Here is a 27,792-nt window from a genome sequence, read left to right on the forward strand (position 1 = left end):
CCTCTTTCTGCCTTCTTCCTGTTTTATAGATGAGGTAGCCAAGGCTTAGATGGTTGAATGATGTGTTAATGGTTAGCATCATTGGGATCACTGGGTTAGCATCAAATCATTGGGATCCGAATACAGATTCGTCCCCTTTCCTTTATACTTCTCTATGCTACACTGTAGTAGATTTGGCTTCTAAGTTCTTAGAGGTCAAAGTCACTTCTTTTTGTGATTTCTTTTTTGAGATTGACCATGCATATTATTCATTTCCTCCATTGAAGCCTAAAATGAAGAGAGAGCCTTCTATCTAGATGGAGAAGATTCCCTTTCTCCTTATGAAGAAGAGATAGTAATTTACATCCCAAGGGGACCTTCTCAGAATCCTTGAGGAATGACATTTCCCATTCTGAAATATTTTTCTACTTTGGATTAAAAAGAAAAACCCAACCCACAGCCCCAGATATATAATCAGGGATACTCAAGTGCATCTTGGGAAGACGAATACGTTCCCAGTGCCAAGTGAGGGGACTGAATGCTTGGGTGAGACAGAATGTCTGTGTGGGTGGATGTACTGGGACTGTGTGTGCGGTTGAGCAGTTGAGCAAACCCAGTGGCAACTGCTTGGGTTCAAGTGACAATTACAGCACTATCCCTTCCCAACCCTTTCCAAAGGGATGGAGAAAAACACCATGCTGGAAGCAGCAAACCACAGGCACTAATGGATTCCTGAAGCACCATAAAGCTGAGATATCTACCAGGATGTGAGTCCTCTTGGCCGCCCTTTCTTTTTGTAGATGTGATAAAAGACAGATGTATATTTTACACATGTGGGACTGAGATCTCAAGAGCAGCCTCCAAAATCTAAAGCCCTCATGAGAGATGTAAAAATTAAAGAACCACAGAATCTTAGAGTCAGAAGAGAATAGTCTGAACTTTGCTTGAAAGAGAATTTCCTCTGTACCCAGTCTCTGCTTGTATACCTCCAAGGAGGAGAAACTCATCACCAAACAGGAGGTTCAGTCCATGTTTTTTTTAAACTCCACTACATGGGAATATTTTCCCTTTTGCCTTTTTGCAAATTTTACCCAATGCTTCTAATTCCATCTCTGTGGGACCAACTAGAATAAATCTAACCCCTCTTCCAAATGGCAGAATTTTAGTTATTTGAAATCAGCTTTTCAGTCCCCCTTAAACCTGTTCTTCTCTAGGATAAACAACCCTGGTTCCATCAACTCTCCATTAGCATCAATCTCTATATTAACATTTTATCGATGGCACCCAGAAACTGATTGATGTTTTTTAGGATGATCAATCAATCTTCTAACTCCTTAAGGCACAAGTCTGACCACATCATCTTCTTGTCTGAGATCTTTAACGGTTCTTTTATTTGATTCTGGTATTTCAAGTCCTCCACAGCCTGGGTCCAATTTACCTTTCCAGAAATACTTCCTATTAATCCTCTCCATATTCTTGATGTTTCAATCAAACTCACCTACTAGCTATTCCACAAACTCAGAAAGTCATTTCCTGTCTCCATACCTTTCACCAATCTGTTCCCCTATGACTTCAACGAACTTTTTCTTCACCTTTGCTATCTTTGTATTATCACCTTATTTCAAGACTAATATTATTAATATTCACTTTTTGAATTACTTTTTATTAACTCATCAGTAGATACCTCTGACCCTCAGTAGAATATAAGCTTCTTAAGGTCAAAAAGTTATTAATTTTTTGTTTATATTTTCAGTGCCTAGCTCACTGGATGACATGTAGCAACTGGTGCTTAATAAATATTTGCAAACTGAATCCAAATAACACTGAAAAAGAAATAGTAGAATGCAGAAATGCATTAAAAAATAAAGTTTCCCTAAATTGTTTCCCTAAATTGTCTATGAGGTGAAAAATCAGACAAAGTGATAGTAGGGTTAGGGTTGAGATCATCAGACTTGGCATCAGAAAATATTAATACTGGTGCTTGTTCCCTCACTGATTTCGGGGTGACATTGTACAAGTTATTGAACTACTTTGTGTTTCAGCTTCCTTTTGGTATAATGGGAAGCCAGTGTGATAGTGAATCTGGGGTCTGGGAGTCAGAAACTTTGGCTCAATCTGTGCTCAAGTCTTAGCTTCTCCACTCATCAGCCATTATTACACCCCTACAAACTATCACGGGTACATTTTAGATATAATCTCTATTTACTCACATAGGTCCATGTTATTTCCTCCATTACTATGTATGTTCCTCAAGGCCATTGAACTGTTTCTTTATTGTCTTTATGATCATGTCATGGCTCATAGTAAGTACACATAACTGATTGTTGATTGACTGAATGGAAAACGTCATAGATTTTGAACTGGAAGATAATGCAATAAGCATCTAATCAAAGAGAATAATGGGATGCAGAGTTGAAATGTCTTGCCCAAGGTCATGTTGGAATTTTGCTGAGCTAGCATTCAGGTTCAGGTATCCTGATGGTAAACTGAACATTTCTTTCCTTATCCACTACTCCCTATTCAAGGGAGTTAAGTTTAAATTCTCTTAGCCTCAGTTTTAAAGTTTTGTATAGAGAAAATACAATAATTATCTCAGAATTGCTATGAGGAAAATGTTTTGTAGATCTTCAAGTGACAGAGAAGGCAACTCAGTAGACTACGTTCTTCAAGGACAGAAATGATTTTATTTTTGTTTTTGGGTCTCCAACCTCTAACAGTGGCTAGCATATAATAAACACTTAAGAAATGCTTACTGAATTGAATATAAATGAGACTGTGGGAACTGTTATGTTTCCCCTATGTTAACTTGCTGGGTGAACTTAGCCAAGTTATAATGTCACTATTTATTAATTTTTCTTACATTAAATAAAAAAGCTAGATTAGATTTTAATACTCTAAGACTCTCCCAGTAATACTGGGATAAAATAACCAGTTTGAAAACTCTTAGTTAAAAATTAAGTTTATTTCATTCTTATACTTTTCAATGTAGTTGAGATGGAAATGATCCTAGACCCTATTTAATGTTTTATAGATTATTGAGCAAGTAGATAAAAAGACTGTTTTTAGTAAGGGGCAATGGCAGTTAATCTTCTGAAGCCTTACTGAATGAATTTTTTTGGACAGCTCCAGAGCAGACAGGATCACTGGGATGAACCTCAACCTGTTCCACATGGTTTGGATTTCTTTGGCTAGCTCTTTATATTTTATTCCTCATGGTTTGGAGAGAATAAGTATCCAAGATGGTGACATCCAATAAAAAAAACTTTGTTCTGAAATTTTTAATGTTATGTATATCCAGGTAATTGTGGGCCACAGTTTTATCTTGGAAAATGCTCTGCCTTCCAAAGAATTCATTTGCTAAATTCTCCATAATAATATCTGAGTAATGCTTCTTATAATCTAGCTCCTGGTCTCAATACTTTGGTCCATAAAGACTGTTGGTTTATCTGGGTACCGGAGGAGAGGGAGAAATGTCAGGGGAATGCTCTTGATTGAATCAAAGGGTCCCATCCCTTGGAATAATTTGTTCTCAGACTGAGTTCTATGGATGAGGAGAAATGTCCATGTCTTCTGTTGCTCAGTGTACTGGGAATGGGGATGTGGTCCAGGAAGCTTGTGTTCTCATCTCATTTTGCTGTGGGGCTCCATAGCAGATGCCTAGCTGTGGTTAATCAGCTTTGCTTTCCAACCTTCCTTACGGAATGACCTTCTTAGTATCAACCCCTTTCTGGCTAGGGAAATGCTAGAGGCAGTTTCATCTAACTGTTCTTCCATTGATACTATCCCTTTTATTCTCCTACAGATTATTTTGATCAATCTGCTAATAAGTACGACTCCACCAGTTTTATATCAAATTTTCTAGAACAAAGAATCAGATCTCATTGGACTTCTGTAGAAAGAACCATAGATCTCAAGGTAGATAGACCCTCTAGTATATCCCTCTCATCTATAATTTGATCAGACTCAGTTCTGTACTAGATGATATGCTCACATCACAAAGGTAGTAGGTAGGTGGCAGGGTCATGAACCCAGATTCTCTCACTCTACTGTTTATGTGCTTTCTATTCTAGTAATAATAATCAGCATTATGTTTCACATATATTCTCATTTGATCCTTAATGGCACAATATAGGCACTATTATTACCTCCATTTCTCAAATAGAGGAAACTGAGGCTCAGAGACCAAAGTAGAGGGATTTGTTCAAAGTCACAGTGGTAGCAAGTGACAGAGATAAGATTTGAAATTGGATTCTCAAACTTCAAATCCACTAGTCAAACTTCTATGAGATCATAGGTTTAAAATAGGCCAGATCTACAGAGCATTGAATTTAACCTTTTCATTTTAGAAATGAAAGAATTAAAGCACAGAGAGGTTAAAGATCTTGCCAAGACTCATATGAGCAATAAATGTCTGAGGGAGGATTTGAACACAAGTCACGGCACCTTAATACCCAACTACGTGGCAAGATGGCAAGTAAAAAGTCAGAAGAATCTCGAACTCCTTCACTAATATCTTTTTCTGTTTGCTAGAAGCTTTGCAGTCCTGCTGGCTTTTCCATAACTTTCTGTACTTCTGGGTACAGAGCCTTCCACAGCATGTGGCTGGGAGCTTGGAGCACAACACACAACTTTACCTTTTAATTTCAGAACAATTATTTTCTGTTTGAAGCCTGAGTACATTTTGATTAAGTGCCCAGTCCGTAGCTGTCATTTCTATGACCCAACCACTCTGCACCTCAAGACTGAAAGAAATAAAAACTGTGTCTTATGTTCACTCTGAAAACCACTCATCTGTTCCAATCAAACAATGTGAAGGCGAGTGGCTCCATTTGGAGGTTGGTTTGTGTTCTGAAAAGCTTCTGAAGGATGTGGTGACTAGGGAGAGCCTTCTTTGGACAGCAGGTGTGTTAATTGTAAGCTGCATTTTAAAGGCATGGGACAGAAATGAAGAGGTCCTACTAGGTGATAAAATTGTCTGTCAAAAGTTCCCAAAGGACATGTCATGTATCGAAAGATGGGGTTAGAGCTGATGAAAGAAGTGGGCAGAAGAGATGACACATCAAAGATTTATTATTTTCCAAGGTCTGGCCCACATCATCTTGGTGGGTTCATAGGAAGAAAGTGCTAGAGGGGGAGGACTTGAGGAATTAGGAGATGCTTTTCTTCCAATGATCATCCCACAAGAGCACTGGTAGAATATCATTATTCTGTCACAGAGGATCATTAACAGAAGAAACTGCCAATTACATCATCTTTAGGAAAGAATTTGAGTTGTAGAATTTCAGAGACTGGTGTCCACTGGGTGTTAATTCCTCAACAACTGGCCGATGGAAAAGTTACGTTTTCAAATATCTCTGTTGAGTGGCAAAAATCCCATCCAAGAAGGGGGATCCCTTGAGGACAGATAACTTTCTATCTCTAAGGAAGGCTGGAAAATTTTGAACCATTGGAGTAAGTTCCTAATCAGTCTGCCTATCACTTTACTCCATCATCCACGGAGCTGCCAAAGTGATACTCCTAAAGACACGTGTCTCTCCTTAGCTCAGCAAACTCTAGTAGTTTCCCATCAACTTTAGGACCAAATAGAAACTCTTAAATTTAACATTTATGGAGAAATAAATGGCAAAGCATTTGAATATCTTTGCCAAGAAAACACCAAATGGGGTCATGAAGTCAGTTGACTGAACAACAACAGCAGCAGCAACAAAACTTGACATTTAAGGAGGAGGAAGTGGGTCTCCCCCATCTTGTTGCAACTGTGCCTATGGTTGGACTTGGGTGAAGGACTTTCTGCCCCAAGCCCTTTGGAGGGAAAATGCTGAGATGTCCCCTATGGCCTATTCCAATCTCTCTTGTGCTCTCTTTATAGTGAATTTTTCTCAGGTTCCAGAATTTCTTTTGACAGTTCTGACAGAAAGTAACTCCTCTGGAGAACTCTGTTCCTCAATCTGGTGACTGAATTAAATCAAGGCTGCCTGACCCACGCCTGGGTTTCTTTTTTTTTTTTTTTTTTGGCTCTTGAGAACGGTCTCTCTGCAGGCTTTGCTGTAAACTACTGCTTCATTTTAAGTAAAAAGTATTTCACCACAGTTGGTATTTACTGAATTCTACAATTTCTAATTCCTTTAGGCACTTCTGTATAAGAATGAAAGATTATCACAGGGGAAATAGAAATCACCAAAGAATAAGCTCGCCCTTCACATTCTCCCACTTTCCTGATGGAAATCTCTGTGACTACAAGTGACTCCCCTTTAGACATTTCCTGCTTTTTACCAAGGGGGCACTCTTGTCCCATGAAATGTCACAGAAGGCATCAGAGCAAAGCAATCTTTGGCTGTGGATGTGCCGTTATCACATCTCTAATCCTTGTTGCCAGCATTAGAAAAATATGGAGCAGCAGCTCTATACAATGTGGCAAAAATGGGAAAAAACTGTCCAAAAAAAAAAAAAAGGAAAAAAAGGAAGGGGTCGAGGCAGATAATTAGAAACAAGATATGAGTTTCCGGCTCCTGACAGCACTGGAGAAAACTATATTTGAAGAGTAAGCTGTCACTAGTCGTGGCTTAACAGATAGACAACTCCTGTCTCCCCCACCCTGCCTCGTGCTCCAGTAGAATATAGAGGTACCCATTGATGGGGCAGGGAAGGACAGAGACCTTTCTGTATTCTGCTTGATGCCTGACTTTGGCTGAGCTTATGGGTCATCGGAGAAGGAAATATTGATAGGGAATCATAGAATTTCAGCATTTGAAGGGACCTCAGAACTATCCTAGAATAACAGGTTTAGAGTTGGAAAAAACCTGAGACCATTGAGTCCAACTACCATATTTTACAGGTGAGGAAATCTAGGTTTAAGAAGTCTGGATTATTAGACTAGAAAGATTGTATCGGGAGATAGTCCCTTCTTTGACCTTCTTTTCCATTGTACAGTTACCCCTTCCCTATCACGACTTTTGCCATCGCAGTTTTGCTACATCATTGGTCAACATTAGACATTAAATGGGATTTTTTTTTGAGAGGTTTGTGAAACCCACAGAGAACATAGCAGCAGATGATAAAGAGAAAGTTTAGAAACTCAGAAATTCATAAAATTACATATGGTTTGTAATCAACCCAAATTTTACAATAAGTACTATAAACACTCCATAAAAGCAAAAGAAAAAAAATGTAGACTTCTTATTTGGTATAAAGAGAGGGCCGAAAATTTTTATGTGGATTTTTCAGATCTCAGCGTGCTTCACTCCTAACCCCTGTGATGTGGAAGGGATAACTGTAGTTCTTTAAAAAAGAAGCTGGATAACAAGTCAGCAAGTTGGGGATTCTTGACCAGGTACAAGGTATATTAGAGCACTGGCAATTGTTAGGAAGTTTTTCCTTTCAAGAAGCCCAAATCTCAGTTTGCCATATCTGTGCATATTTCCTCGTTCTGGCCTGATAACCCAACAGAACCAATCATCTCCCTTTCATATGACTGTCCCTCAAATACTCAAAGATGGTGACTGTATCACCCTCTGAATCTCCTCTAGGAAAACATCGCTAGTTTCCTCAATCAAAATTTGTAGAATGTTGGTTAGTAGTTTCATCATCATGGTGCCCTCTTCTGGAAGCTTTCCAACTTGTCAGTGTGGTTTCTGAAAAGTGATATTTATTACCAAACATCAGTTTCCAAATATGGCCTAATCAGGACTGAGTATAATTGGACTAAAATTCCCTATTCAGACCACTATGTTTGTGATATAAAAACAAAATATTCCAATAACACTTAAAATTTTAAAAAAAGACTCCAAACTTTTCTGACACTGGGGATATCCTTCTCTGTTCCTCAGTAGCCAAAGCTACTGAAAATTCAGAAAAGAGAGCTCTCACTACCAGTCTTTGGTGCTAAACAATCGTTCAACATTAGAAATGGATATATTTTGTTAAATAAGTTGATGCTAGAGAAGATGAATCTGTCTATCAGCTTTATCTCCCATCCACATTCCACCAAACTGCATTTGCTTTCTGGGTAATCAAACCTTGCCTTCTTCCTGCACTGAACCCAAGGACAAACTGACCTTAATATCTGCATCCTCTTGATCTCTAAATATTGTATATATCCTGAACATTGACTACTTGGCCCTTCCACCCTCCCTACGACTATCATCTCTATTAGGAAGAAAGCTCCCTCAGAGTAGAGGATATTTCATTTTTCTATTTGGATCCACAGCACACTTTTATGCATCCATGTAATAAGTTCCCTTTTATTTATAAAAGGACACCAACAATCACTAACAATTATAAAATGTTGATAATATGCTAGATGCTTCACAAATCTTATTTTATTTTATCCTTACAACAACCCTGGGTTGTTGTTGTTTAGTTGTTTCAATTGTGTCTGACTTTTCATCACTCCATACATGCTTTTCTTGGCAAGGACACTGGAGTGGTCTGCCATTTTCTTCTCTAGCTTATTTTATAAATGAGGAAACTAAGGCAAGCAGTGTTATTGATTTGCCCATGGTCACATATCTGGTAAGTATTTGAGGCCAGGAATATGAGTCTTCCTGCTTCAGGCTAGGTACTATATGCACTACACCCATTTAGGTAGGTATTAGTATTATCATCATCTCCATTTACAGATGAGGAAAATGAAAAAAACAGAAATTAAGTGAGTTGGCCAGGGTCATCCAGATAGTTAAGTATCTGAGGCCTCATTAGAACTCATATCTCCCTGATTCCAGGCCCAGCACTCTATCTACTGTACCATTTAGCTGCTTGTGTCCTTCTAGCACAGCATTAGCTTTATTGACCTTATCTCATGCTACTGACTCATGTTTAAGCTTGTAGTCCATTAAAACCCCCAGATTTTATTTACCTAAGCTATTTTCTGCCGTATTTTCCTTGTCACCTAAGTATTTTAATTTCTATTAAATCTCATTGCAGTTGCTTTAGCTCATTGTTTCATACTGCTAAGATTCCCGTTATTGCTAAGCTGAGTTCCTGATTCCTATATTCTTATCTCTTGTCCCATTTCTCAGAGACCTATATGTAATAGACAGAGATGGCCTTGCTACTAGGACGACTTAGTGTCAAGTGTTCCTTCTGACACGTTGATTTACCATTCTGTTTCAGTTTCCTTTTGCTGGTTCTCCATCTAAGTCAGGCTCTGGCTAGAGTCTTTTCCTTTTTTTGCTCTATGATTGTCATTGGGTGATCCCATCAAATCTCTTTGGTTCAATCATCATGTCTATGAAGGCAACTCCCATATTTATAGATTTAACACTCCCTTCTTTCCTGAGCTTAGTCCTAATATCACCACTTGCCTTTTGGGCATCTCAAACTGGATGTCCTGTAGGAATCCCAAACTAAACATATTCAAAACAGAATTCATTATTTTTCCAACAAGACTTCCCTTCTTCCCTCTAACTACTAAGAGCATCTCCCAGTTACCTAGGATTGAAACTTGGTGTTATCCTTAGCTTTAACTCTTTATATTTACTTATTTCACATACTTAATTTGTTGTCAAAACTTAAAAAAATCTCAATATCTCTAATATATATCTCCTGCCTAGAATATCTCTATTCGGAGACTCCCAAGTATCCTCCACTTACTGACACCCTGAATTTTAAAAAGTATTACCCAATTAGGCCCTTTCTATTTTTGTAGTCTTCTTATATTTTATTCCCCTCCATACACTCTATTCCAGTTCAGCTATACTGTCTACTCAAAATGTCTCAAAGATGGAGGATCTCAAAAATGATTTTCTATTTCTTGTCTATCATAAGCTTGCGTTGGCTGTTCCTAAGCATGGCGTGGCATTTCTTCCCATCTTTGTCTCTTAATGTTTCTGGTTCCCTTTAAGACTTAACTCAGCTCCTCCCTTCCACAGGAGTCCTTTCCTGGACTCCTCAGTTCCTCCAATATTATCTTTTGTCTACTTTGTATATAGTTTCTCTATTTTTTCCTTCCTTCTTTCTTTTTTTGCTGAGGCAATTCGGGTTAAGTGACTTGCTCAAGGTCACACAGCCAGGAAGTGTTAAGTGTCTGAGGCAGATTTGAACTCAGGTCCTCCTGACTTCAGGGCTGATGTTCTATCCACTACATCAACTAACTGCTCCCTATTTATCTCCATGCTGTTTCCACCATCACAATGGTGGAATCATCACAATGATAGATACCGGTTTTTTCCTTCTTTGTGACCCCAACATTTAGCATAGTGACTGGCACACAGTAAGTGTATAATACAAGCTGATTGATTGCCTGACTTAGCTGTGTCACTTAACTTTTTGTGCCCCAAGGAAACGTTTAAGATTCTATGTTGTGAAGATGATGTTGGTAGAGGGAATTCCTTCATGTGGGGTTTTCCTATGCCAGTGAAATTATAGCTTGATTCTGGTCCTTATTTCTGGGTTCTAGTTTTTTGGGAAAAAGTTGAAAATCAAAGCAACAAAAAAAGTCATGGCTAAGGTTAACCCTCAACTCCATTGTTTTCTTTCCATTTCCCTAGAAGAACCTTTGGAGTGTTAGTCAGTTCCCCGTTCATATTTTAAGGTCCCGGTAAACAGAAGGACCAGACATGGGTTTGTTCTTTGGAGGAACCACTGGAATACCCATTGTCTCACAATGTAGCGGGTAAAGACTCATAAAGACCAAAAGAATTTCATAGAGTTTTAAAGATGGAAGATCTGGTCAAACCCTTTTAGTTTTCCAGGTATGGAAAATGAAGCCCAGAGAAATTAGGCAGATCATTTGATGTTAAAGTGGCAGTTAGGAAGAGAACTGGGATTAGAGCCCAGCTTCCCCTTTTTTGGCTATTATTAGTTTAACTCTCCTGCACTCAATGAGACCTTCTCTTGGAAGGAAGAAGTACAGCTACTTAAAACAAATCATCGTGTTGGTCATGTCTCACAGTGAATGCCTTCCCAGAGTCTGATCAGAAGAGGACAAGTCTTCTGATGTCACTTGTTCTTTAGTATATGTCACTGAGAAGAACCCCTGAACAGGCATTACAAAACATCTGTGAGTTTGGGATTTCAATAATATGGACATCCCTTCTGATGTTGCTGATCTCCACCCTTTCAGGTGCTCTCATCCTGGGAATTTCCCAAGATAAGCACGTCCTCTTTGGGGCAGCTCTAAACGGAATCCCCAAATAAAGAGAGGCACCTTGGAACTTGAGGAGTTCCCAGAAATTCAGGCAGGGTCTGAACTGACTTCTTACTCCATGCATGAAAATGATTGGGGAAAGGATCTTTCTTAACCTGGGGGAGAGGGGTAGGAGAGCCTTCCTCTGCCCCTCTTCTTGTTCTTGGGAAAGAACAATGCTAGCCTAATCACAATGCAAAGGACCCTCACGAGCAAGCAGCCTCCAGAGAAGTGCATCTCACAGGCAAGGGAAACAGGAGGAGAATTGCTAATTAGAGCATCCCCCAACTGAGCCGATCTTCCGAAAGGCACATCTGAAAGGTGGCGGCTGCCTCTACCAGTTCCCGGGCTGCCGATGACAGGGCTTCTGCGAGAGGAGAGAAGGGGGTGCATTGGGACTTTTCACATGCTGGCATGAAGCTATGGCACATATCCCTCCCCCTTCCATAGCCCTCTCTTCAAGAGACGAGGCAATGCAGATGGAGAGGAAAGGAAAATATTCCCATTTTCTCTATGGCCTAACAGACTTCTCCTTCCTCCCTCCTCCCCTCCAAAAAAGTCTGAATTGAACTATAGAGTAAATCATGCACAGGGTAGGAGAAGGGAGAGGGGGAAAGAAATGTCATGTTTCCCAAGAGACTGAGCAGGACTAGTGGGAAGAATACTGCACTTGAAGTCAGCAACCTTGGTTCAGGGACTGGTCCTAATCTTGTGCTACCTTTGACTTTGGGTGGGTTATTTACATTTTTAAGCCTCAGTTTCCTTGTCTTTTAAATGGGGATAATCCTTCTATTTCCTACATTGACAAGGTTATTAAGAGGGAGAAATGAATGGAAAACATTTTGTAACTATAAGGCATCACATCCACAGAAGTACTTGTTTTCAGTATCATTGCTGTGAGCTCTTTAAGGCAGAAACAGCTCTAATTTTGGTCTCTCTGTCTAGAGGATAGCTCAATGCACCGTAGGCTCTCCAAGGTACTGAATGCATAGAAGATGTATAAAAATGCTTATGAAATTGAACTCAGAATGGTGGACGTTCTTTAAGGACCCTATTGCAAGAGGGTGACCCTCTGCTCCGTTACTATGATACCGACATGTGGATAGGAAAGGAGACTGCAAAGTATAAGGACTTGTAAAGTTTTGTTTCTATCCAGGTGCTGGTCATCATTTGCATGCTACATGAGAGGGATGTAACTACAGAAAGAAAATCATTGATATAGCTGAGCAAGGAACCATTTAGCCTGCAAATCACCATTCTATGTCTCCAACATCAGAGAGTCAGACAGACAAGTAGAGAGAGCAGATCGATTCCTCTTCCCACCCCAGTGCATCCTCCATTCAGCTACTAAAGTGATTTTCCAAAAGCACAGATCTAACCATTTTACCTTCTTACTCAATAAACTCCAGTGGCTCCCTATTAGCTCTAAGAGTAAAGATAAAGTCTTATGCTTAGTAATCAAAACTCTTCATAACCTGGCCCCTCCCTTCATTTTTATTTTAGTCTTCACATTTGACTTCTTTCTATTTGTGCAACCCAGCTTTCCTGGCTTTGCTGTTCCTTGCCAGTGTTCATATTCCATTTCCTGCCTCCATGACTGGAATACTCTCCCTCTGCATTCCCATCCTTTAATTTCCCTGGCTCCCTTAAAGGCTCAGTTTAAATCCTATCTTCTGCAGGAGACATTTCCAGTTTTCCCAGCTGCTAGCACTCTCTCCTACCATATTATCTTCCATCTACTCTAAAAACATATTATGCATACCTAGTTATTCCTTTGTTGACTTCTCTGGTAGGACGTGAGCTGCTCAAAGGCAGAATTTTTTAAAAATCTTTTTTGGATCCTTAGTGCCTAGTACAGAGCTATTAATAATGCTTGTTGACTGATTCTTAATCAATTTATTATCACCTACTATGTCCTAGGTACTGTAAATGATCAGGAAGGAACTTTTTGCTTACAAGTTAGTTATTAAGAATCTGACCCACTGAAGCAAAACTAAATTAGTACATTAGTTTATGTATGTGGAAATTAAAGGAGTTGCCCAGGTTGTTAGAATAATAGAATTGTTGAATTTAAAAGGGACCATTACCATTTACTTCCCCTTTCACTTTTGAATTTCAGCTTTCTCATCTGAAAAATCAAGGGACCAGATTATATGATTTTGAAATTTCCTCTTAACGATACAGGGTGGGTCCCTTTTCCTCACTGTACCAGAGCGTCCCCAGAACACTTCCCATACTAAAGTGTCGGCTACGAGACTGCCTTCTAATATTTTTGGTGCTATTTTTGGAAAGAGACCCCTTTAAATGGGGTCTAATTAAGCTGGTTCTCTTTATGTCGAATTCTACCTCAGAATGGACAGAATCTTTCTTGTTCAAGGGCATTTTTAAATAAAATGTTTTGCCATTTGAAAAACGAGTACAACAACACAGGTGCCCAATGTGATACAAAAGCTCAGGTTGTTAATTCTGTAATCAACTAATCAAAATTGCAAAGTGATACAGATGACACATTTGGGGGGATTTTCCAGAAAAAAGCTTTGAAATCTGTGGGCTTATTCACTCATTGTTTCATTATTTCTTCCATCCCACGCAAGAGGAAATTCTACCTTATTTCTTCCCCCAGTGTGAAGGATGTGGATGAGGTTCATCTGCCTTCCAGTTCCCCAGAACTGTCAGACATCATTATGTTAGAACTGAATCCAAACTTCTCATTTTACAGATGAGGAAACTGAATCACAGAGTGACACAGTAAGTTTTTGAGGTGAAACTTGAATCTGGTCTTCCCTGCTCTAAATCTTTTCCCCGATCTACTTAACCAGGCTGCCTCTCTAAAGAATCAGGCTGAAAAAAATGAAGGGTTGACAATTCCTAGGTCATGGACTCAAGGGATTATTGAAATTTGATTTTATAGATAAGGAAACAAACCCAGAGAAGAAAAGACTTGACTATAGTCATATAGACACTACAAAGCAGAGCTGGGATTCAAACCTAGCTCGTTTGATGGTTAATTCTGTGTTCTTTCCATTATGTCATATTAGCAACTAGGGTGTGCCCACAGTTGCATAGTCAGTTAAAATAAAAGAAGCAGACAGTACTCTAGAGCACGGCTTTTTAAACTTTTCTATTTGTGATCTCTTTTTGCCAAAAAAAATATTTATGTGACACCCAGGTAAACAGATATATAAAATAAGCATATGGATCAAACATTTACTGATAAGTCATAATTTCACATACATCCCCTACTTTCAGTTACAAGACCCTTCAATGAGGTCTTGAACCATAGTTTAAGAAGCTGGGCTGTAGAGATTTGCTAATTTAACCCTAGATTTGAGAAAAATCCAAATTACAACAAAGTGAAATTACTTGGTTACACAACAAGCTAGTAGCAGAGCAAAGACTAAAACTCAAATTGTCTAGTTTTCTCCAGTGTTTTACATATGATCAGGGAATAAAAACTCATTGATCACCTAAAAAAATGAAATTATCAATAGGAAAGTATATTTTTTGCTATCCCCCTCCCACCATCTGTGGGCAGTGATGGATTTAAAAATCAGGCAAATCTTGGTTTGACACCTGTTTTTGACACTTGCTAGATATGTGATGTTGGTCAAATGACTTAGCTTCTTTAAGCCTCAGTTTCCTCATCTGGAGACAAATGCATGATTTCTACAGTATAGGGAACTTCTTCTACTGTTAATTCCTAAGTCCTTAACCTTAGTGATTTAGTAACTAGGAGCACATAGTATGATTATGAGATGGGCTTTAAATCCACTTATTTGTCTCAGGATTCGAATTTCAGTATCATCTACCAGACCCATTTGCTTATATATATGAATTAAGGAAAACACATCACAAAGTTGTTGTAAGGAACAAATGAGATAGCAGAAAGCAGCATATACAATATATAAAAATATGAATGTGAGCCATTATTATTATGCATATACTACATATTTCTCATGTATATATACATGTATATACATATGTGTATACCCCCATATCCATACATATATATGTATGTATAATGTCAAAACTTAAATGCTCTCTGGGTTTTTATCATCTTGGATTAGCCATGCTATTCTTTCTTACCATCCATGTGGATAATTGAAAATTGACTAGAGTATCAAATAATCTAATGTTATAAAATATGTGTAAAGAAGGAGGAAAAGAAAGAAGAAGAGGAAGAGGAGAAAAAACAGAGAGTAAGAGAGAAAGGCAATCACTACTCACAGTAAATGAAAGGAAAGAAGAGAACAAAGTTCCTTCATCATATCTGGATAATTTGGCCAGCACGCCTTCCAGGATTGTGACAAACTGCAATGACAACAAATGAAAAAGAAACTTAAGTGTTCGTCAGACCCCAATTGTCCATAATCATGATCAAGATATCTTGACGACAGAACTCTGTTCTGAAAAAATATATATTTAAGCAGGGAATAAACCTCATGGAATTTTTTTTTATAAAGTTCTATTATCTAATTCCAGCCATCTGGGAAAGAGATTCTGTTGTCTCTACACACAAATATTTGACTTATCCGGCTTTCTCTTCATTGATTATGTGATTGCAAATATGAAATGCTACTGAAATGCAAAGTGACACAATATTATTGAAACACGCAAAGCACACGATAATATTCAATATCCTTTTTTTAATAAAACAGCGCAAAACAGCTTTAATGTTCCACATTAGTGCTATGTTTAATCCAATCTATTTTTATTTGCATTTTTATCAGTAATTTCAGGAAGCCGAAAATTCCACTGGCAAATAGAAATGCTTTCCCTGTCTCTCTCTTTCTCTCTCTCTCAGTTTCACTTAGATCAAATTCTATAATTCATGAGGGGGACTGAAATAGCTTTATCTGACTTTTATGCTTTATTATGGCTCTCTCTGCATCTGAAACTAGAAGAAGGGAAAGGAGGCTTTTCATCATGGCAGCTTTCTGTATTAATGTGAAAGTTTCTAAAGCGAACTTTATCAGCTCGGAAAAACGATTTCCATGTCACCGTGTGCAGCGTTTGGAGCCGCGTTCCTATTAGGTTAACATATGCCAGTTCAACCATTTGTCTTCACACACAGTTCCTTTTAATCATTAGGAAAATCACTCTGAGCTGAGGGACTTGGTGACGCACAGGCAGCTCGTTTCCTGAGCTATTCTACTAGCCGGCTCAACTTTTTTTAATGTGTGACATTTTAATGGAAATGCAGGAATGGAAAATAAAAAAGGAGGATATTTGCGATACCACATTTCACCTGGTGCAGAAGGTTACCTTTGCCACTAAGAGTGTTATCATTTCTTTAACAGTTTCTTCAATTAGTTCATCTATTTTTGAATGGTATTGATGCTAAAGGAAAAAAAAATACAAAGAGACAAATATTAGCTTGCTCCGTAAGTGATGGCACGGTAGTAATCAGTCCCTTTTATAAAATGTGATTTAAAAATAAAGGCTAGCTCAGAAAGTATCTTTACACTGGTTTAGCAAGCGGCTTTGCTGACTCCTTGATTCGAAAGCTTTTGATGGAGGAAGTTCTAAAGCCCTTTAAAAATTATCTGACTAACTCATTCTCATCCAAGCCTCTCCCTGACTTTGATACCGGAGAGACAGACACACACATTTACAAATGAAGTGTAAATGACTTTAGCGGGCTAGCACTGTGAAAGGTAGCTTAGGGTTTGGAAGCCACAAGGAACGATGGAAAGGCTTTCGGCAAGGAGATTTAAAGGGGTTTGAGACCTGAGATCCCAAAATTACTAGACCCAAATTCCAAGCCTGTGTCCCCCCGTCTCCTTATTCCTCCTTATTTTAGGGGAAGTGGCTTTATCTTCTGGGCCTTTGTTTCCCCATCTGTCAGAAAAGGAATTTAAACTAAATGACTTTTAAAGTTGATTCCATTTCTAATTCTCTAGTTACTTCCCACCCTAGAGCTATATATGAAACTATGGTCTTAGGACATTGACCCTCTGATTGTCCAAGCGTTTGGAAGAACAGCCCAGGGTCCATGATTCTGTAGCTGCATATTTGGACAAATAGTAAAACAAAATACCCAACAGAAATCGATGATACTCCCCCCCACTTTTTCTCACTCATTTCCACTACTGTTAATTTAAAGTAGGGATGTTAGACAAACAGGCAAAACCCCAAAACACCCCAGCACAAATAAAAATCTGTTATAAATGCCAAGCGTAGATTGGAGAAGAGAAGGGAGTGTGACTTCAATTTTAAAAAAAGTCATATGCCAACTCTTTTGCATTCATTACACTATTCGTATATTCATCCGAGTTGTTCTATATTTTCTTAGCTAAGAAGATAACAATGTGATTAAAAAATAAAATGTTTGATACACTTACCCACTCTTTAGCAAACTTTTGGGTGAATGATGTTAGGAACAGAAAAAAAGAGAAAGGTGCAAAAAAAGGGCAAAAAGAACACATGAATGAAATGATAAAAAAAACATTCTTGAAATTAGAAATTGGGGTTCTAAAGAAGCCGTGTGAACAGAACAGAATGGACAGCAACGACAAACGAGGGTTTACGTTTAAGTAACTGGCAATCTCACTCATTTCTAAAAAACCAAGAGACAGCGAGTTAAATTAATTCACCCAGAATTTCGTTGTGGGTTAGAACATTGCTTGCCCTCTGTACGAAGGAAGAACTCCGGATATGGAGTTACAGAATACAGATCCTGTTGTTTACTAGCTGTGCTATTTTGGGCAAATGATTCAATATCTTTGAACTTTTTTTTTGTCTCTTCTGTAAAATGAGTGGGTAGACTAATGGACTTCTAAGGTCCTTTCCAACTCTGGATCCATAGTGGCAATAATATTTGTGATATGGAGTGATGCAGTAAATAGTAATATCATTTGGAAATTTTATTTATTTTTTCTTGCAATGAAATGGTCTATGTTCATGAGCAGATTTTCCATTTGAGTTCTGTGGAGATTTTGGATTTGAGGTCATGTACATAGCTGCTCTTATAGTGAAATGTGTGTGTGTGTGTGTGTGTGTGCAATGTATGTATCTTCGGAGGTAGAGAGAGATGATTTTTATGTTGAGATGAAACTCTTATTGATGAAAAGATGAATCATATATGCTGCTCATGATAGCTTGGGGATGGAGAGGGGGACACAGGAAGAGTATGAGTAAAGATCACATCAAGATCAAGATTAAGTCTTTAGGGAAAGTACCAGAACATTTATTTGAGAAGTGCAGAAAATCAAGAACATGGAGGCATAGAATTGATTTGCAGATCTTGATAGCATCCCCTGGAGAGAAAAATCAGAATCCAACAAGAAGAAGTTTTTGTGCTGCTCAGTATTTTATCAAATGGGAAATTTAGAGAGAAAATAGGCTTTGCTCCCAGTCAAGGGATACGCTGGTTATTTAGATAGAATCGTTTGTTATGCTAGGTGGAGAAAGCTGGCTTAGAGAGGGAAAATGAGGATAAAAAAGTCAATCATTTTCAGGTGCAAGTATAGTGAAAGATGTGCTTGATCTGAAGTCTATCTGCATTCAGGTCCTAGCTCTGCCACTCACTACCTCTAAGACATTATAATAAAAAGTCACTTTATCTTTTTAGCTTTAGTTTTCTTGGTGGAAATATACACTCAGTAAACTGAGAGGTTAATCTAGATGGCCTCCAATGTTCCTTCTAGCTCAAAACCTGTGATATTATGTTGTTGTTGTTCAGTTGTGTACAACTGTTCATGATACTATATATATATATATGTTGTTGGAATTTGTTGAAGTTGTTGGAATTTTATGTTCAATATTGTTGTTGTTTTTGTTCATTCATTGACCCCATTTGGGGTTTTCTTGGCAAAGATACCAAAATGATTTGCTATTTCCTTTTCTAGTTCATTTGACAAATGAGGAAACTGAGTCACTTATATTTAAGTGACTTGCCTAAAGTCACACAACCAGTAAGTGTCTGAGATTGGATTTGAACTCAGGTTCTAATGACCCCAAGACACTCCAACCATTGTGAGACTTAGTTGCTCAATATACATAATTACTTTAAGTTCTTTTATCCCAGTGTGTGTGTTTATGTACATTTATGTGTCCATGTATAAACCCACATATATGTATACACATATTATAAGGAAATAAGCATTTATATAGCATGTACTGTGTTCCAGGAACTTTATAACTATTCTCATTTGATCTCAATAATGATCCTGTGAGGGAGGTGCTATTGTATCCCTATTTTACAAGTGATGAAACTGAAGCAAACAAAGGTTAATTGACCTTCTCAGGGTTGTATAGCTAGGAAGAATTCAATTTTCCTGACTTTATCTAGGGCGCTACCAGCTGTCTCTATAAATATATACATAAGGGTATATGTGTACATATATATATATATATATATATATATATATATATATATATATATATAAAACATATCTCTTATCTAATATCTAAGTGATAGAAGAAAGAATCTAAGGCAATTGCATATGAAACATAAAACCCCAATACTCAGATAACAACTATCAATTTTTCCAAAGCATTGCCCTCCATCAATTGTCATTCACCCAATTTTCTAATTTCTCATCCCTCCCCCTTGCGCACTTTACATTTTAGCCAAAGTGACCTGCCTGACCATTTTGTGAGATTCTATTTCCCGTTTTAGCGCTTCTGCACAGTCTGTCGTCCCCTATGCCTGCAAGCTTTTCACTTTTCCATCCATCTCACTGAACCCTTTGTTCTCAAAACACAAATCAAGGGATCACCTCTTACTTGCTATCTTTCTAGATGCCTCTCAGGTGGTAAGTTTGCTACCCTTGGTTCCAGAAATTAATGTGTATTTGCTCATCTGTAATCAAGGTAGGGACATAAAAGACCATTTGGTCCAACTTCCTCATTTTACCTGTTATCTTCCCCTATAAAATGGAAGCTTCTTGAGGACAAGGGCCATTTTGCATTTCTTCCTTTATATCCCTAATGCTAAGCACAGTGCCTTGCATCCAACAGATGCCAAATATATGCTTTAAAAATTAAATTAAATCCTAGGAAAAGATCCATTTCTAAGCCAAAGAAAGTGTCTAAAAACAGGTAACACAACCCAAGCCCACACATCATGTTCTACCCATCCAATTCTGTTCTAAAAAGGCAATCAAGACTGGGAGCAAGAAGCTCGGTTGCACCAGGAGATTCCCCCACCCCCAGGTCATTTTAAACTTTTCCATAGCTGTCCAAAAGTGCTGCTTAATTCTCCTCATTATGCTGTTGCCTTAATCAGATTCTCTTTGGGCTGTCAACTGTTCATTTTCATTGGATAAATTATGGGGTTTAATTCAAAGATAATGGCTAGGTGTGTGAGAAGTAATACAGTGTGAAATGTATTGACAAACATATTTTCAATTAAGGGCTTCTTTACAAAGCAAATAAGGACCCTGCTGAGAGCAACACCAGTTTTGTAAACAGCTCCTCAGAGGAGAGAACAGATTTTGGAAGGGAAGGTTACAAAGGAGCCCATCCAAGAGAAATCATTTTCTTCCTCCCGGAAGGGACCTAAACTTTCCAGTCCAAAGAGTAACAAGATGCTGTCTCCTCATGCCTACTTTAGGGATAGGGTTTGAAACTCTGTACTGTATATGAGTACTATAACTGAAGGATATCCTCATATGTAGGAGGCAGATTTTGGGATTCAGGTCCATCCCCCTGTAGTGGAAAAAATAATTGTGATTTAGGGTATGAGGACCTGGATTTGAGTTTGAATTCTGCCACTGTTTGCTTATGTGAACATCACACACACTCTCTGGGCTTCCTTTTCCTCATCTGTATAAAAAAGACTTTGGAGTTGCTTAAGTCAAGCATCCAATCAACAAGCAAGTTCAAAGTGCCTATGAATTGCTAGATGCTGTGTAAAACATTGGGGATACAAAACCATAACAGAGTCAATCCTTGCTCTTAAGGAAAAATCATTCTATCTGGGGAGATAACATAGGTATACACAATCAATCAATCAATCAATCAATCAACAAATAGTTATTGAGCACCTACTATGTTCTGGATTAGTCCACATAATTGTATGTAGAATAAATGCAAAACAGATATGAGATAGAGTAAGGAAAGGGACAGCAGAGGTTCAAGGGGATCAAATAAATCCTCTACAGTGTTTGAGTAGAATTTTGAAGGAAGTAAGGGATTCTAAGAGATACCAGGTTGGAGGCAGAGTTGTCCAGCAATGAGAAACAGGCATTGTAAAGGCCCAGAGAAGGGGGAAGGGTGTTGTGGGAGAACAATAGTCAGAAGGTCAATCTGTCTAGATTGTAGAGTGAATGAAGGGGAACAATGCATGAGAGACCAAAAATGTTGGCTAGTTAGGTTGTAAAGGGTTTTAAAGCTGTGCCTCAGAATAAAATATCATTTATATAAATATATATATTTTTATGGCCCCATATCAATGGGACCCATTGGAATTTATTATTATTATTAATGATAATAATAACTAGAAGATACTTAAAGATTAAAGATTTGCAAAGTCCTTTGCAAATTCTAACTCATTTGATCCTCATCGTCAATGCTGGAAGGTAGGTGCAACTAGTAGCCCCATTTTACAGATGAGGAAACTGAGGCAGAAAGCTATTAATTGCCTCCTTTAGACTCACATGACTAATTGTATCTACACCTGATTTGACTCTTAGGCTAGCACTCTATCTGCTGTACCACCTAGATGAGTAGAGGGTAATGCAGACTGAAAGTTAAGGAAAATCACACTGGCAGCTGTGTGGAGGATAGATCTCAGAGTAGGAAGAGACTTCTGAATTCCTTCCCACTGGAATCATATGAGTTCTTTTCCTAATCATTCATCCACTTCACACACACCCTCAGAATCTCTATATAGATTCTCTCAGTCCCTCCTTATAGATCTCTACTATTATTCTGTCTTCTGCTGCCTAACCTAGCACTGAAAATGTTCTCTCATGAAAGAAAATATAACCTCCTCTCCATCCCCTGATATTTTCCACTAGTTTAAGAATAACAGATTAAGATGTACAATTTGAGAAAAAACTGCACAATGGGGATTATGTCTGCTTTACCCATTGAGTCATCCTGTCCTCAGATGGGCATATAAATTAGCTTCTATTTTTTTCTCCCAAGTAACTACCAAAAAAAAAAAAAAAAAAAAAAAAAAAAAAAAAAAAAAAAAAAAAACCAAACCCAAAAAACTATTATTTCCGTCTGTTAGGTTCTAGTAAGATTAAGCTGAATTGGCTCATTTTCCATTTTCTGGGTATCACTGACCACTGAGATTTTGTTCTCCAGGAGATGTTGTACGGGTGTATAAACATACAGCCATCAAAACAAACAACTCCATGGATGGCTGTAGTCTTACATGCACTACAATCATTTCTTGGCACAAATTCCCTTGAGGAGCCACCATCCTAGATCTCAAATTAGACATGGCTCTCTCCACCTGCTCATTCCTCACCCCCACCCCCCAGGATTCTCTCTAGCCCACTTTAATTGCCACAGTCAAAGTGTCAGCTACGTCCTTCACTCGAAGTGTTCCCTTGATGTGGCCAGTGAACCTCCATCATTCTTCCAGGATCGGAAAGTTTGGAGAGACTTCACTCCAGTTTCGGGTGAGCTACGTTTCTGCGAAATTCACAATTCCTGCATGAAAATGATTCTACTTGACTTCCTGTGCTGCACATTCTGCCTTGTCATGTAACAGATTGTGTGTATGTTGTCTTTCTGTTAAGACCATCTGACCTTGGAAATGAGATGAAAACATTCTAGACCAAGTGAGAAGCAATTTAACGCACAACTTCATATCCATGGGTGCTTTAAAAATTCTGACAAAAAATAAATATTTAAGATGGTAAAGTATGTTTACCAAATGTTTGAACAGCTGCCTTTGAATGTAACATCACCCCAGAGGAGATGACAGAGATGAATTCAGGAAGTGAGCTTAAAATGAAAAACGTATCACATCATACGACCTGTATTTTGTCTAAAGTGGATATGTGAAGTTTATTGATAAAGTCACCTATCTATTGTTAAAAGCAGTGTAGGAGAGTGGATGGAGTTCTGGATTTGGAGTCAGGAATTCAAATCCTGCCTCACACACATATTACCTGCAGGACATTGAGCAAGTTAATTGATTTCTCCTTGTCCCACTTCTTCATCCATAAAAGGAAGAAGTTGGACTTAATGGTCTCGGAGGTCTCTTTCAGCTATAAATCTATAATTCTATGGATTGGTGGTAGAACTATAAGGGACTGGACAAATCTCAAGATATCTTGAGAAATATTTACAGATATTTATTTAATAGGTGAAGAAACTGAGACTCAAAGAGACTTGAGTGACTTATCCAAGATCATATTCCTAGTGGCAGAAATAAGGCTAAAACAGGTATCCTGAATCCCAGGCCATCTCTCTTTTCCTCACGCTACACCTTATTGTATAACTTCACTGCAACATTTGGCCTCCTTTGTGGGAAAATTTGCCTCCCACACACTTTATCGACTTGGTTCCTTCATTTCATTCTAAAATATTTCCCATTTTTTAGTTGAAGGTAAGAAGTGTTAGCTCCTGAACAACATTCCTTGGGTTATTGGATCATAGTTTTAATGCTGAAAGAGACCATAGATGACGAGTCCAACTTTCTTATTCTACTGAGGAAACTGAAGCCCTGACTGGTTAAGCAATTTCTCCAGGGTGACTCAGTTAGAATCTAAGGCAGGAACAAACCCTTGTCTTCCTCATACCGGTCTACTTCCCTGTCCACTAGTGCATACTGCCTCTGGCTAGTCTTTAATACTCAAGAAGGACAACGAAGGGACAATAATCTAGGCTATTTTTTTTTTGCTTTCTTTCCTTTTTATTTATTAAGAAACACCTTATAATAGATGTATATAGAAATCAATATCATTTTATAATCATCATATCATCATAACTGAGCCCAACTTAAAATTTGTTATTATCTCCTCCCCAGAGTATCTGGAATACAAAGTTAAAAAAAAAGAGAGAAGAAATAAGTATTTCCAAATTGAGGTATCTAAAATGTTTGGCTTAGCTACTACATGTCCAAAGTCATTATTTTGTTTGAAGCTCTATTTCTCTGGTTTCTGGGAAAAGGGGAAGTCAGGAGTTTGTCATCCAAGAGCTTAGGATCCTAATCAATAAGACTTCCCCATCCCTGCCTCAAAGGGCTTTATTCCTTTCGGAAGATCTATTGTACTTTCTTCTGTTCTGGACAGTGAATTAAAAAAAAGAAATCCAAACTAATCTGAGAATTTCTACATTGTTTAATTAGATCTCAAAGTTGAGGATGGGAGATCCTTAGGGAGGAAGGAGTTAACATTTCTTTCTATTCTCCTTCCACAGTGTAGTTGGGTTCATCACTTCTTGTCTTTGAACCATTCTATTAGTCCTCCACCCTGTTGTTGATGGTTGAACAAATGTTGAAGGTCCCTTTGGTGACTTGGTATCACCAATCCTGGCAGTAGTATAGAAGCATTCTCAGGGCATGGATTTTTTTTGTGTGTATCTTTTTGTTGACAATATCTTATTATATTGCCTAGTTGTTGTTGAATTGTTTTTCAATTGTGTCTGCCTCTACACGACCCCATTTGAGGTTTTCTTTGTAAAAATGGTTTGTGATTTCCTTCTCTAGCTCATTTTACAGATAAAGAAAATGAGGCAAACAGGGTTAAATGATTTGCCCAAGGAACAGACTTTGTAAGTATTAGAGGCTGGATTTAAATTTAGTTCTTCCTGACTCCAGACTCACCACTCTATCCATATGAACCTAAGTTGCCAGCACATAGTAGGTACTTAATAAATGCTAGTTGATTGATTGATCTGACCCAATGTATCCTGGCTCTATAGTGCCCCAGACACCTAGCTTGTTATGGGAACCCTCCATTATCTCCTGAAAAAGATTATTGTATGATTAAATATTCCAGACTGGTAAAGAATCTTCTTTATCGTGAGGGAAACCTATTCCTGTAATGTTTACCCTTTGATCCACATTCTTCCTCTGGAGTAATCCAAAGCAAGTCAAATCCACTCCCTGTCTGAGGCAGAAGTTTGCTTCTACAAGCACTGTTGTATGGTAGAACAAGCCCTGAGCCAAGAGGAAGGAGATGAATTTTAGTCCTAGCTGGGATACTAATTAGTATTGTGACCTTGGGGGATCCACTCTTTTACTCTCAGTCTCCCTCAGTTTCCTCATTTGCCAAAAGAGGTCCCTGTAGACTCTAGCCCCTTATTTTAAGAAGTTAAATGTTTGAGAGAAATGACTGCTTGAAAGGCAGTTGTAAAATCGACCTCAGAGATAGTGAAAGGAACCAAAAAAGTACTCACAATATCAATAACCAAACAAAAGAAGGAAGCTATCTGTAACTTAGGCAGTGAGGATTTACATCTGATTTATAGATCTATTAGGTTTAGCAGTTTGTTAAAATATCATTCCCAGACAACTGCTACTTCTCACTATAGTGAGGATCGCTCAGAATCACTGTACTAAAGACATAAGAAAAGTACACACATTTCTGTAAGTTTTCGGCTTCTGCTTTTTTTTAGGGGTGGTGGTGGTGTTAAAGGCTGTTTCCCATCTCAGAATCTGGTTCTTCTTCTATCAGGGATTTAGTGATGTGGGAAGGGAGGAATGGGCTAATGAGTCAGCAATATGATTCCAATGGTGAAGGCTTTGGGACTAGAAAGATGTGGTGTGAGGAGGATGATAGTTGGGTGATTGTGTGTGGGTGATCAGCTGTGGAGTCCTTCCTATCACCCACCAGCTTCACTAGACTTAGCAGGCTAAAATAACCAAGTCTTTCTGGGTCACTGAATCAATTCATGGTCAACGTGAGAATGTGCCCATCCCAGCAATCAAACGATCTCATCAAAATCAGCCAAATTGGGCACTCAGAATGACGGAGACCCAAACCAAACTAAAAACCAACTTAACTGGTTATGGCTACTCTTGTCAAATTTCCAGTGGACTATGTTATCCAAGCATATGGATGTTGCCTTAATGAACCCAGAACTCTCTGGATAATGGTCATTGCTTCATGACAGTAGGGGGAGTAAGCAGTGAGAAGCCTCGGTTATTGTATGTTTGCTCCATCTCCTGTCTCTTTTCTCCTCCAAAAATTGTAATTAGGTGAGTCAGATTAAAAGTAATATTAATACCAACTTCTCCCTGAGGCAGGGTCTGTTACCACCATTGCATTTGTATCACCAGTGCCTAGGAGAGTGCCAGACATACTTTGATGATGTTTATTGATAGCAGTGTATAAGATAGTTAAAAAAAAAAAAAAGAGCTGGCCTTGGTCACAGAAGTCACAGGAGGCCTCTACACAAATAAAATCGCATTTCCAAATAGAACTTATTGGTTAATTAGCTAAGGGCAGTCCAAATGTGTTTTTGGAAAAACTTATTAAGAACTACTATGTGGGGGCAGCTAGATGGTACAGTGGATAAACTTTTGGCCTGGCTTCAGACACTTGATACTTCTTAGCTGTGTGACCCTGGACAAGTCACTTAAACCCAATTGCCTCAGCCAAAAAAAAAAAAAAAAAAAGAACTACTATGTGCAAAGCACTCTACTAAGTGCTAGAGATGCAAAGACAAATGTCCTTCCACTTGAGGAGCTTACAATCTGCTAGAAAACAACTCATAAAAGGGAGATTGAAGGCTTTTTGTAGTAGTGGAAAGGACCCATTCTCCATTTTGTTTTGGTTATCAAGGTTGTTGGTTTTGGTCTGCTTGTATGGCTAGGAATAATTTTCAGGACTAGCCGGTGGACCTATCTCCTAATTCTGATGGCTCCATATGGGGGTTAGGACTCCAAGGTTCAAATGATGGCTCCTGTTCTAACTACCTGGAAGTCACTTAATCTCTCTTTTTCAGTTTTCTCCTTTGAAACTAATTTTATAGAATCATTGTGAGGAAGAGGATTTGTGAACCTTACATCACTATACTAATATTAATTATTCTTATTACTACATAATCCTGGTATTCTCATTGATGGCTTCTTGTCACGTTTGAAGTCTTTAACCTGGTCTCTCTGAGACACAGCAATTAGGGTGATTAAAGAAGATGAAGAGAATTAATTTACAATCCTCCCATGTCTGATTCTATTTACTGACCACTGTTTAAGCCCAAATTTGGAGCCTTCTTCACAAGATGCCGCCTTAGGGGAAATAAGGTTGGGGATGATCTTGCCAGCAAGAGAATATCACACACAGACATTTAAAAATGGAAGATGCACAGAGAGAAAATAAATAATGAACAGGGAACAAATATAATTGAGTATAAATTCTGAACATGTAAGGCTGTATCAAAAAATCTGATTTAGGAGCAATTTATGCCAATTGGCAGGAACCTGAGAGTTGCCAGAAATGTTTCTGAATTAATTCTAAATTGGTATATGAATATCAAACTGGCTTAGCGCCATCGGAGAAAACTGATCATGAGTCTTTAATCAAGCCCAACTTCCAGCTTCTTTCATCTTTCCTTTTTAAATACCACATTAAGATTTGAAACATACCAAAGGACAAAACTTTTGGTCAGAAAAGACAAAAAAGTAAGGTTAGCAAGATATATAACTTAAAGAGCTTGATAACCCTGGGTTTTGGGGAAATTTAGGCATAGACTACCCCATGCTGGAGCATCATGGGGACTTGAAGGCCGTGTCCGATGAATCGTGGGATGAAAAGATAAGAGTGGCTTCTGTT

General features: G+C 38.3%; 1 protein-coding gene across 1 annotated transcript in view; it reads right to left on the reverse strand.

The window, feature by feature from the left end:
* The window catches only part of CADPS (calcium dependent secretion activator), a 535,079-nt gene that overhangs the window by 62,175 nt on the left and 445,112 nt on the right, over window positions 1-27,792 (reverse strand). The window contains 2 exon segments of the mRNA XM_031953509.1: window positions 15,332-15,415; window positions 16,370-16,444. Coding sequence (XP_031809369.1) covers window positions 15,332-15,415; window positions 16,370-16,444 — 159 coding nt within the window.

Source organism: Sarcophilus harrisii, chromosome 1 (assembly GCF_902635505.1).
Source record: "Sarcophilus harrisii chromosome 1, mSarHar1.11, whole genome shotgun sequence".
In the NCBI taxonomy this organism is placed as follows: domain Eukaryota; kingdom Metazoa; phylum Chordata; class Mammalia; order Dasyuromorphia; family Dasyuridae; genus Sarcophilus; species Sarcophilus harrisii.